This window comes from Chlamydomonas reinhardtii, chromosome 10 (genome assembly GCF_000002595.2).
Source record: "Chlamydomonas reinhardtii strain CC-503 cw92 mt+ chromosome 10, whole genome shotgun sequence".
In the NCBI taxonomy this organism is placed as follows: Eukaryota; Viridiplantae; Chlorophyta; class Chlorophyceae; order Chlamydomonadales; family Chlamydomonadaceae; genus Chlamydomonas; species Chlamydomonas reinhardtii.
The window spans coordinates 3,845,096-3,856,439 of NC_057013.1; the positions used below are offsets into that span (position 1 = coordinate 3,845,096).

The window sequence follows — 11,344 nt, forward strand, 5'->3', positions numbered from 1 at the left end:
CCTTTACAGTCTGCGGGTATCCTGGCCATTGCCAAGGCCACTGCGACACTGCCGCCACCACTCGTAGCTCATCATCATCTATCACGCATGCACCATCAGTCAGGCCATCCGCTGTTCGGTGCCACAACATATTCAACTGGATGGGACCTCGTCCGGCTCTTTGGGGAAACACTACGGTATGGCATCCATCTACATCAGATGCTTTCCGGGGCCACAAATGCACCGGCCCTCACTTTTGGAACCGCCACCACCAAGAGCTTCTTGCGTGGGACTTGCATAGAAGAGTTCTGAACCAAAAGTATCACAGAGAGGCCCTAAGCCCCGCCCCGGCTGAAGCCGCCAATCTGCTGGCCAGCACGCGGGCGGTGCGCTACCCTACGGCCCTCGATAGGCCCAGTCTTCCATGAGCTCAAATCAATCTATTGCTTGCTTGCTAAACCAATCAATCCATACTCTAGCACGCAGTCCGCGCTATGTCCGCATCCACGTACGCCGTTGAACACTCCATCCGGCCACTAATCTCTAAGTATCATACAAAACCCCTGCTTGGGTCCAAGCTGCGAATCACTCATAGTTCACTCTAGGGGGCTGGGAGGCACGCCCCACATCGACATCCGGCAGCGCACATTTGCGGCGCGCAGTAATCACTTAATTTTGAGCATGTATGTGTGCGGCGTGAATCAACGCCGCAGATACGGTATTAGTGCACTTGGTGCACTGCTGGTGCAGTACCGCACCCAGTAGTGTCAAGCACCCTGCGAAAGCTCCTGGAAATCATGCTGTGAGCCTGCAAGCTCACTCCTACTCTTGTTACTCCTTCAGGACCATCCATCAAATGGGATGGCTGTTATTAGTTGAAGGCGTGGCCAATTAGCCGTGCGGCCTCATTATCTTGTATGTTGCGATCCGGCACGGTTAGTGCCTTTGCTTGTACCTGCGTACTATATGGTACGCCACTCATCTTGCCGCTGCTTGTTGCGGCCCTTACTGCATAGTCCGTGGTCGTTTGCGGTCAGTGTCGTGCGCGCTCGTCTAGCTCGTCAGGCGCAAGGCCGCGCGCCCGCCGGTCAAGCTGCTGCCAGCCGCCGCGCTCGTGGTCCGCTGATCCGTCCTGCCCGGCAGCTGCATAGCGGCGCCTTATTAGGCGCTTGCCGCCTTGGGCTGGATGACAAAGCCCGGCGCCACCGACACCTCCGTGTAGACGGAAGGCACCTTGGACCACTGATAGCTTAACACAGTGTGCAGCGTCGGGAAGACGGTGCGTGTGGCGTCCTGCGCCGCCGTCTGCTCCATGTCGGCCTGACGCCACTCCGCAAACTGGCGCGCCTGAGCCGCCTGCGCCGCAGCGTGCGCCTCAGCCGACATGACCGGGGTGGGCACCTGCTGCTGCTGCATCGACGGCGGCGCTGCCGCAGCGGCGGCGGCAATGCAAACGGACTTGGCTGCTGCGGAGGTGGCGGAGTCGCTGGCCGCCTGCTGCAGCTTCAGGAAGGACGCCTGCAGCTGGCGCGGACCGCTCAGCAGGTTGCCGCCGAGGGCCATTGGCCGGGGCGAAGACAGCACCGAGTAAGCCACGCAGGCCTCTGCCGGGATCACGTCGCCGCCAGCAGCGTCACAGCCGCTAGCCGCCGGCGCAGCACCGTGCAGCGCGGCGGCAATGGACGCGACTGGCAGCAGGATGCGCGCGGGCTTGGTGGGCTCCTGCTGCTTAGGCGCCGGTGTAGGCGCGAGTGCGGGTTTGGAGGAGCAGCTGTTGGGGTCGCTGCTGACGCACACAACCGCAGGCTCGAAGGCGACTTTGACCTCGCAGACCCGGTCAAAGCTGTTGACCGAGCGAAGACTGTTGTCGGAAGTGCTCCGCGACAGTGTTGCCGGCGACGCAGCGCAGTCTGCAAAGGAGGACGAAATGGAAATTCAGCGACTGGCCAATTTTGGTATACGTGAGCATCATAACCACCCGCAATGCCCGCAAAGCCTTGCCAATAATGCAGATGCTGCCACTCACCCGACGGGGTCGCAATGCCAGCGCTCGCGAGCGAGCAGTGCCGAGCGAAATGCTTCCACACGCCCTTGACTCCGCGCGCAGCCCTAGCCAGCCAGGCTAGCCACATCTTGTGAGGGCGCCTCGAAGAGCGAGAGACCGAGCCATTAGCGGCGTTGACGAAGCGGTGCGGAGGCACAGTCGCGTGAATCATTCGTGTTTTGCTTTCACGTTAAAGTGAGCAGGTAATAAGTTGAACAAGCCCGTAACGGATGGCTAGCTATGTCTTCCTTGCTGGCAATGTGTACTGAGGGAAACAGGAAGACGCAGGCTCGAACGCGGGGCTTTAATGCCCAAATTGCGAGGTACGGCGCGCCATCGGTTCACCGCACTACCTTGCCCAGCCACGCTTGCTTGCGTCTTCCGCTACATCCATGGGCCGGATGTCGTTGGAATGCATTAGCGTGGTGCGGCTGTGCGGGCTTGCCGGGCGAGTGTTGCGCGGTGCAAAGTCTGGTGGGGCTCAGACGCGCTCTGTGTACGTTGTCGAACTGTTGCGAGCCTGTTAGTTTGATATCTCACGCATCCGCCAAAGCCCGCAGCTTCCGCGAGGCTGTTCAGGACAACTTGCAGTAAGGGCGGTCACGAACGAGCTTCCGCTGGCAATTGCGCGATTCACATGTTTACTTGCAGATGCTAATGGTCGATTCGGCGGTTCCGAGCTTGCGCGAGGACCGCAGCGAAGCAAAGCGGAGCGAAAAATGTGTTCCCTCTAATTGTCACTGTCGGCTACCGCTCTGGACCCCTGATAAACTTGATATCTGTTGGCATCTGTCGCAGGTTGTCGGTGGCTGCCGCGAAGTGCCGTTGGCTGCAACGCGGGCTTCCCTCGCCGCGAGCCCGCACAGCCGCACCACGCTAATGCATTCCAACGACATCCGGCCCATGGATGTAGCGGAAGACGCAAGCAAGCGTGGCTGGGCAAGGTAGTGCGGTGAACCGATGGCGCGCCGTACCTCGCAATTTGGGCATTAAAGCCCCGCGTTCGAGCCTGCGTCTTCCTGTTTCCCTCAGTACACATTGCCAGCAAGGAAGACATAGCTAGCCATCCGTTACGGGCTTGTTCAACTTATTACCTGCTCACTTTAACGTGAAAGCAAAACACGAATGATTCACGCGACTGTGCCTCCGCACCGCTTCGTGAACGCCGCTAATGGCTCGGTCTCTCGCTCTTCGAGGCGCCCTCACAAGATGTGGCTAGCCTGGCTGGCTAGGGCTGCGCGCGGAGTCAAGGGCGTGTGGAAGCATTTCGCTCGGCACTGCTCGCTCGCGAGCACTGGCATTGCGACCCCGTCGGGTGAGTGGCAGCATCTGCATTATTGGCAAGGCTTTGCGGGCATTGCGGGTGGTTATGATGCTCACGTATACCAAAATTGGCCAGTCGCTGAATTTCCATTTCGTCCTCCTTTGCAGACTGCGCTGCGTCGCCGGCAACACTGTCGCGGAGCACTTCCGACAACAGTCTTCGCTCGGTCAACAGCTTTGACCGGGTCTGCGAGGTCAAAGTCGCCTTCGAGCCTGCGGTTGTGTGCGTCAGCAGCGACCCCAACAGCTGCTCCTCCAAACCCGCACTCGCGCCTACACCGGCGCCTAAGCAGCAGGAGCCCACCAAGCCCGCGCGCATCCTGCTGCCAGTCGCGTCCATTGCCGCCGCGCTGCACGGTGCTGCGCCGGCGGCTAGCGGCTGTGACGCTGCTGGCGGCGACGTGATCCCGGCAGAGGCCTGCGTGGCTTACTCGGTGCTGTCTTCGCCCCGGCCAATGGCCCTCGGCGGCAACCTGCTGAGCGGTCCGCGCCAGCTGCAGGCCTCCTTCTTGAAGCTGCAGCAGGCGGCCAGTGACGCCGCCACCTCCGTGGCAGCCAAGCCCGTTAGCATTGCCGCCGCCGCTGCCGCTGCGGCAGCGCCGCCGTCGATGCAGCAGCAGCAGGTGCCCACCCCGGTCATGTCGGCTGAGGAGCACGCTGCGGCGCAGGCGGCTCAGGCGCGCCAGTTTGCGGAGTGGCGCCGGGCCGACATGGAGCAGACGGCGGCGCAGGACGCCACACGCACCGTCTTCCCGACGCTGCACACTGTGTTAAGCTATCAGTGGTCCAAGGTGCCTTCCGTCTACACGGAGGTGTCGGTGGCGCCGGGCTTTGTCATCCAGCCCAAGGCGGCAAGCGCCTAATAAGGCGCCGCTATGCAGCTGCCGGGCAGGACGGATCAGCGGACCACGAGCGCGGCGGCTGGCAGCAGCTTGACCGGCGGGCGCGCGGCCTTGCGCCTGACGAGCTAGACGAGCGCGCACTACACTGACCGCAAACGACCACGGACTATGCAGTAAGGGCCGCAACAAGCAGCGGCAAGATGAGTGGCGTACCTTATGGTACGCAGGTATAATCAAAGGCACTAACCGTGCCGGATCGCAACATACAAGATAATGAGGCCGCACGGCTAATTGGCCACGCCTTCAACTAATAACAGCCATCCCATTTGATGGATGGTCCTGAAGGAGTAACAAGAGTAGGAGTGAGCTTGCAGGCTCGCAGCATGACGTCCCGGAGCTTTCGCAGGGTGCTTGACACTACTGGGTGCGGTACTGCACCAGCAGTGCACCAAGTGCACTAATACCGTATCTGCGGCGTTGATTCACGCCGCACACATACATGCTCAAAATTAAGTGATTACTGCGCGCCGCAAATGTGCGCTGCCGGATGTCGATGTGGGGCGTGCCTCCCAGCCCCCTAGAGTGAACTATGAGTGATTCGCAGCTCGGACCCACGCAGGGGTTCTGTACTTTGAGATTAGTGGCCGGATGGAGTGTTCGAACGCGTACGTGGATGCGGACATAGCGCGGACTGCGTGCTAGAGTATGGATTGATTGGTTTAGCAAGCAAGCAATAGATTGATTTGAGCTCATGGAAGACTGGGCCTATGGAGGGCCGTAGGGTAGCGCACCGCCCGCGTGCTGGCCAGCAGATTGGCGGCTTCAGCCGGGGCGGGGCTTAGGGCCTCTCTGTGATACTTTTATTTGGTTCAGAACTCTTCTATGCAAGTCCCACACAAGAAGCTCTTGGTGGCGGCGGTCCCGAAGGTGAGGGCCGGTGCATTTGTGGCCCCGGAGATCATCTGACGTAGATGGATACCATAGTGTTTCCCCAAAGAGTCGGACGGGGTCCCATCCAGTTGAATATGTTGTGGCACCGAACAGCGGATGGCCTGACTGATGATGCATGCGTGATAGATGATGATGAGCTACGAGTGGTGGCGGCAGTGTCGCAGTGGCCTTGGCAATGGCCAGGATACCCGCACGGCCGCAGACTGTGAAAGGAGATGGAAGTGTGTCCACGTCAGTGCCCCAGTCTGTCCATCTCGCGCACTTGGTCCCCACCAGACCTAGCCCCACGCGACACCCACCTTGCCAGCCATCCTGGGTTGCGGAGCGACATGAGGGAATACGTAGCCAGGGTGTGTAAGGGTACGGACCGTTGAGCAGTTTGTAAAAACGGTACCGCGTCGCGTGCACAAGGGCGAAGGCCCGTTGCATTGCTCAGGGTATCCCCCACGGGTATCCCCTCACCCTCGTACAACCTTGCATCCATTACGCTCGACGTAATGCAAATACCGGTAAATCGCGGTCCGGCTCCACTACCATGGGTAGCCTGTGCCGCAACCACCATAGATATCGTACCATGTGGCATCATTCTCACACACCGACCCACGCACACGCACACGCACACACACACACACACACACACACACAAACACACACACACACACACTACACACACGCCCATCCACGTACACTCAAATGGCCTTGGTAAGCTTCAGTTCGCCCCCAGCCTCTGCCGGGTCATGGCGTTCCGCTCCGCCAACAGCTGCCCCAGCACCACCGCCTCCGTGGGAAGCCCTGGGCCGCTGGAGTAGGTGCCCGTCTGCAGCGGCGGCTCACGCTCCCCAACTCCCGCACCTCCACTTCCGCCTTCGCCCTCGCCTCCCAGCGCAACTTCCTCGCCCGCTGGCTGGCTGAAGCTGAAGCTGGTGCTCAGGCCGGTCCCGGGCCGCTGCACCGCCCCCGCTGCCAAGCTGCCCCCTCCTCCGCCCCCGCCCGCGGCTTCCACCGCCATGCGGGCCGGCGCCGCGGGCAGCAGTCGCCCTGTGGTGCTCAGCCGCACGCCGCTACCCAATGCCCGACTGGCCACCGTGTGCCCCAACTCCACCAGCCTCCCGCCGGTGCCGGCGCCCGTGCCCGCAGCCAGGGCAGAGGCTGACGTGGATGGCCGGCTGTCTCCATACGTGTAGTGCTGCTGCTGGGGCGACATCGCCGCCCCAGAGTCTGTTCCCGGGCCCGTGGACGCGCTCCCGCTGCCACTCCCGCCTGCACCCATCTGAAGTACTGACCTCAGCTGCTCCACCGTGAGCGTCCGGCCGCTGCCGCCGCCAGCCGTCAGCGGCGGCCGCCCCGCTCCCGTGAACGAGCCCGGGACTGCGCCGGGCCCCGGGGCGCCCACGGCGAGTAGCACCTCACGCGGCGTAAAGGGGTTTGCGGCAGCTGACGCCGCGGCGGTAGGCAGCCGCCCAGACGCCCGCAGCACACCCGCTGAGTGGGCCCGGTTCAGCCCGCGAGGTGCGGCCGAGTGCGGAGACGCGTATGCGGGCGAGCCACGCGGCGGCATGCCTCCTGACGCGCCTGTGCCCGGCCGCCGCGGCGTCCCGCGGCCGCTTGTCGGCCCACCGGAGCGGCCCAGCAGGCCAACACCGCCGCCGCCGCCTGGTGTGTGAGGTGGCGGCGGCGGAGTCCCCCCGGGGTCCAGCAGCTGAAGCCGCTCGTGCAGCAAAGCATTCTCCCTGCACACCACGTGTCGACGTATGCATGTGTCAACACGTGTACCGTACACACTCCGGCATTCACATCATTACGGTATAACGCCGTCGTTGTCCTCCGTATGGGGAACCTGGTCGCCTTGCCCGTACCATTCCCGGCATCATTGCCCTTAAAATGACCGGTGGCCCACCTGCGCAGCTCCTCCAGCTCGATGAACGCCGCGGTGGAGGCCGTGTATGCCCCACCTCCACCGCCATCGTCACCACCACCGCTGCCTGTGCCGCCGCCACCCAGTATGTTGATGCCGCCTCCGGCGCCGGCCCCTGTTGCTCCCACCAGTGACTCCAGCAGCGCCAGCCGGTCCCGCAGCCGCACGTCCTCCGCCTGCAGCCACGCCGCAGTGCAAGACACAGAAGCGCACAAAGCGTCATTGTCTCGATTGCGCCCATCCCATGTTCCATGTTTTACACATGCCGCATGGTAGCGGGAGCAGTGACCCCACAACAAATCCCACCGCAAGGTCCCCAGTCTCTGACGACACTTTAGGCATGCCCACGCCCAAGGCGCACGCACGGCCAGACACAATACCCCTCGAAAACCCCCCTTTGCTGCCTCAAAACACAGACGTGTACTCGCCTGCAGCGACTCGTGCTCCGCCCGTAGCGCCTCCAGCGCCGAGGAGGTGCGCGCGTAGGCGGCCCGCAGGCCTGCCAGTGCGGCGGCGGAGGACACAGCCACGCGGCTGGCCTCGATCACGGAGCGGACCAGTGCCTGGACGTGGTGCGCCACGTGGACAGCAACACGTTGTGCGTTGGTAAAGCACATGGGTAAAGGATCGACACCGCGCATGCCAACGCGCAAGGAAACCGCGGCCCTATGGAGGCACACTAAGATGTGAGGGGTGACCGGTGAGGCGCATGCTACACAGGCTGATGAGACAGTGTTGTGCGCGCGGCACTTCATTGCATGGAGCGCCTGCTTCCAATTTGAGCATAACCCCAGACGGTATCCAGGGCCGGTATATGCCCGCGCACCTCAACGTCCGACGTCCGCAGCCGCTTAGCCACCGCCTCCTCGTCCTCGTCCGCTGCCGCCAGGCCGCCCACAGCTCCAACCGCCCCTCTGCCTTGGCCCGACACGCCGCCTTTGCCCGGCGCGGCGCTGGCCCCCGCGCCACGCGCTCCGCCTCCTCCACCTCCTCCAGATGCTGCCGCTGCTGTTGCTCCTGCAATCCGTGGCGCAGTGTCGGGCACAGCTGCTGCGTCTGCCCCCGTGCCTACTCCCGCCCCCGCCCCCGCCGCCTCCAGCTGCTGGCGCAGGAACGTAACCTCCTCCCGCAGCTCCCGAATGAGGCGGCTGCGCGGGTCCTCGTTCACAGCCACCTGCGCAAGGCGGCCACAAGGGAAACAGAGCCAGGGTGTGGGTGGAGCGCTGGCACGCGGGTTTGGCTTGCATGCCCAGGCAGGCAGGTTGCTGCCGTCGGGCCAGTCCAGCAGTCCCTTCCGCAGCCCATCACGGCTGTAGCTACGCCTGCCAAACCAACAACCGTTCTGGGGCCCATCTGCACCCGATTTCCATCCCGCCACCCCACCTACTCCGCACCTGGTTGGTAATCTTCCTCGCCCGCGCGGCGTAGTCCAGGGTGCTGGCGTTTTCCTCGTAGAAGCGGTCGGCGGGGCTAAGGCACGCCAGCATCAGCGTCCAGCTGTTGCCACCCAGCGAGTGCTTCAACAGACACGTCAGCTTGGAGTCGCGGTAGGGGATGTGCGGGGGAGCGGTCCGGGCTTGCGGGGCCGCCGGCTGCGCAGGCGCGCCCTCAGCGGAGGCAGTGCTGGAGGCCGCGGTGACTTGTGCCGCTGCTGCGGACGCGGCTGCGTCAGTGAGCGCGGTGATGACCTGCAGCGCGATGGAGTACCAGCGGCACACTCGGAGTCATTGTAACTTGCCAAGCTTGACTCCTTGGGGCTACGCATCGTTCAGCCCATTCCGGGGCACCGAAGACGCTTCGGAGGCCTCGCAAAAGAAGGCGCGCATCCCCAAATACGGTACGGTACGGTACGCACGCGCGCACCTGGCGCAACGTGAACAGGGACTTGTTGATGGCCACGCTCTCGTCTCGCAGGGCGCCTGCGCGTGATGGCCAGAGCAGGTGCACGCGTACATGTGACCACCGCCAACACTGCCGCCTCCATACGGTACACCAACTGCCCACCATCATCCACGGGCCGCCGCTGGGCGCAGGCGGCACCTACACATCCCGCTCCACAAACAACGCTCCCCAAACTTTCCGTTCCCAAGTAACGGCCACTTCCTCCTCCCGCTCTCACCCTCTGTGGCGCCCGTGTGAGCGGCCCGCTCGCTGCCGGCCAGGTCCACGAGTGTGAGGCGCGAGCTGGTGAGCTCCAGGCGGGAGGCGGCGGGGCTGGAGCTCACGTGCAGTGTGAACAGGCAGTGGGAGCGGCTGGAGGCGGCGTTGAGGCGGTGGGAGGACATGACCTGGGACGGGCAATTGATTGGTTGGATGGGCGGGTGGGTGTGGGCACGGTGGGTGGGTGGGTGGCGGACACATGCACAGGAGGATGTGGTGGCAGCGGATGTGGCTCCATGGCGTGGAGCGGCTCCAGGCATGACTAGCTTGGGAAACGGCGAAGGGCAGGGGCAAGCGATCGCTAACCCGGGCTCCCTTTGACGTTTGCCAGCGGCGGCCGCTCACCTTGTTCGCCACGCCCGTCTGAAAGGCCGCCATAGCCTCCTCCGCAGTCTCCACCTCGGGCTGTGGGCCGGCAGGGGCGGGCTGTCAGGTTCAACCCGCTAAGGGTACCACGGCAACAATGCCAGCACGGCAACCTGTACCCAGAATGCCGCGGTCCCTCCTAACCGCTCCACACTCGCCGCCGCGCCCGCTGCCCCATCCCTAAGACACAATCCCCCCAGCCCCCCCGCCCCACCATGAACAGGTTCTCCAGGTAGAACTCCTCCGCCTTGGACCAGCGCAGCTTCAGCGGCCCGCCCACACCTGCAGCACCTGCCCCCGCCCCTCCAGCGAGGCCCCGCTGCTGCTGCTGCCCCGGCGTGAGACTGGCCGGGTTGAGCAGGTCGTACACCTGCTCCCGGTAGATCTGCACGAACGAACACCTGGGCAAGCAGAGGCGCAGTGCACGAGTCACCATTCGTACATCACTCATTGTCACTATCAGCATCAGCATCTGCAGCTGATCGCGGCAATTGTACGCTACAAAGCACATCGCGCTAACACGCACAGTCGCCCTTTCGACCGTTGCACCCCATCCACGCTGTCGCCGATGCTAAGGCAACCGACTCCACCCCTCTTCCTGGAACCCTCCCACCCCAACGCCCTCGTGGCGCCCGCGGCCTCACTTGATGGTGTAGTGCCTGTCGCGGCTCTTGTGCATCGCCGCAAACAGGTCCCGCACCGCGCGCGGGATGATGCCCAGCTGCGCCACAGGCGTCGAGGAGAAGTCCGCATGCGGCACGCTGCGCGCAGCGCCGGCCTTGCCGGCGGGGCTTCCCGCCGCTCCAGCCCCAGACGCAGCCCCAGCCCCAGACGCTCCGACGTAGCGGTAGCCCTCCATCGTGTACGTCTTTCCCGACCCTGAGGGTGGCGTAGGGACACCCGTGCGGCTTCAGTGCTGCGCACCACGGCAGCCCGCCGCGGCCCCACTGATTGCCGGCGCCGTGCTTTGCGGGGGCTCCCGGACACCGGACCGATTCAGGAGATCGGCACGTGTGCACGTGCACGACACCTCGGGCGACGCACCGGTCTGGCCGTATGCGAACACTGTTGCGTGGAAGCCCGCGGCCGCGGCCGCCACCATCTCCGGCACACCTGCCCGCACGTACAGGTCATCCTGCCCGCACAAAGTATGACAGCAGGAGTGTCACGCCAGCATGGCCGGGCAGGAGTTTTATGTACAGCGTCGCGAGATTCGCGGTTGTTGTTTGCGCACCGTATGAGTCACCGAGGGACGGGGCATGCAAGGACAAACACACCCGCTTGCATGCTGCATGTTCATTCCGCTCGTGTGTGTGTCACGCCACCCGGCTGTTTTCTTGCCTCACATGCCCGGGCGTGCGGTGCCACTACCCTGCGTGCGTGGCCCATCGCCCAAGTACCTTGGCCCCGCCCCCTCCACTCCCCTGGCGCACCTGGAGCACATCTGGCCCGAACACCGAGTCGAAGGCGTAGCGCCGTCCCCCACGGCGGTCGCTGCTGCTGGACAAGACGACTCCATTCGAACGGTCTAGTTGCAATAGTTCAGTACCAGTACTGACACCGTCGCTTGGCAGAAGCGGGCGGACACGCACGGCCACGCGTATGGACCTGGCCGCGCCCTGGTCCATGTCAATGTCATTATTTAAAATAACTCATGCAGACCAGTAGATACTAAATGTCACTTAAGAGGGGCAACACAGAATGCTGCGAGAGCTGTCTTTGAAGCCCTTGGAAATCTTAACATAGCTCTGATGCGTTATTGTG

The 11,344-nt window shown here is 63.4% G+C and overlaps 3 protein-coding genes across 3 annotated transcripts; 1 reads left to right on the forward strand and 2 right to left on the reverse strand.

Moving 5' to 3' along the window:
* Window position 1: 1 nt before the first annotated feature.
* On the reverse strand, window positions 2–2,307 carry CHLRE_10g447400v5 (uncharacterized protein). Its single transcript, XM_043066905.1, has 2 exons — window positions 2,006–2,307; window positions 2–1,889 (listed from the first exon to the last, which is right to left on the reverse strand). Exons 1-2 carry the CDS (start codon window positions 2,109–2,111, stop codon window positions 1,141–1,143), a joined length of 855 nt encoding a protein of 284 aa, XP_042920302.1. The 5' UTR covers window positions 2,112–2,307; the 3' UTR covers window positions 2–1,140.
* Window positions 2,308–2,557: 250 nt separating this feature from the next.
* Window positions 2,558–5,339, forward strand: CHLRE_10g447450v5 (uncharacterized protein). Its single transcript, XM_043066906.1, has 2 exons — window positions 2,558–3,338; window positions 3,455–5,339. The coding sequence occupies exons 1-2, from the start codon at window positions 3,233–3,235 to the stop codon at window positions 4,207–4,209; spliced, it is 861 nt and encodes a 286-aa protein (XP_042920303.1). The 5' UTR covers window positions 2,558–3,232; the 3' UTR covers window positions 4,210–5,339.
* Window positions 5,340–5,341: 2 nt separating this feature from the next.
* Window positions 5,342–11,317, reverse strand: CHLRE_10g447500v5 (uncharacterized protein). The gene is made up of 12 exons (XM_043066907.1): window positions 11,014–11,317; window positions 10,625–10,715; window positions 10,225–10,459; window positions 9,795–9,981; window positions 9,560–9,619; window positions 9,174–9,342; window positions 8,918–8,973; window positions 8,449–8,742; window positions 7,881–8,228; window positions 7,483–7,617; window positions 7,037–7,230; window positions 5,342–6,869 (listed from the first exon to the last, which is right to left on the reverse strand). The coding sequence occupies exons 1-12, from the start codon at window positions 11,206–11,208 to the stop codon at window positions 5,849–5,851; spliced, it is 2,985 nt and encodes a 994-aa protein (XP_042920304.1). The 5' UTR covers window positions 11,209–11,317; the 3' UTR covers window positions 5,342–5,848.
* Window positions 11,318–11,344: the final 27 nt, after the last annotated feature.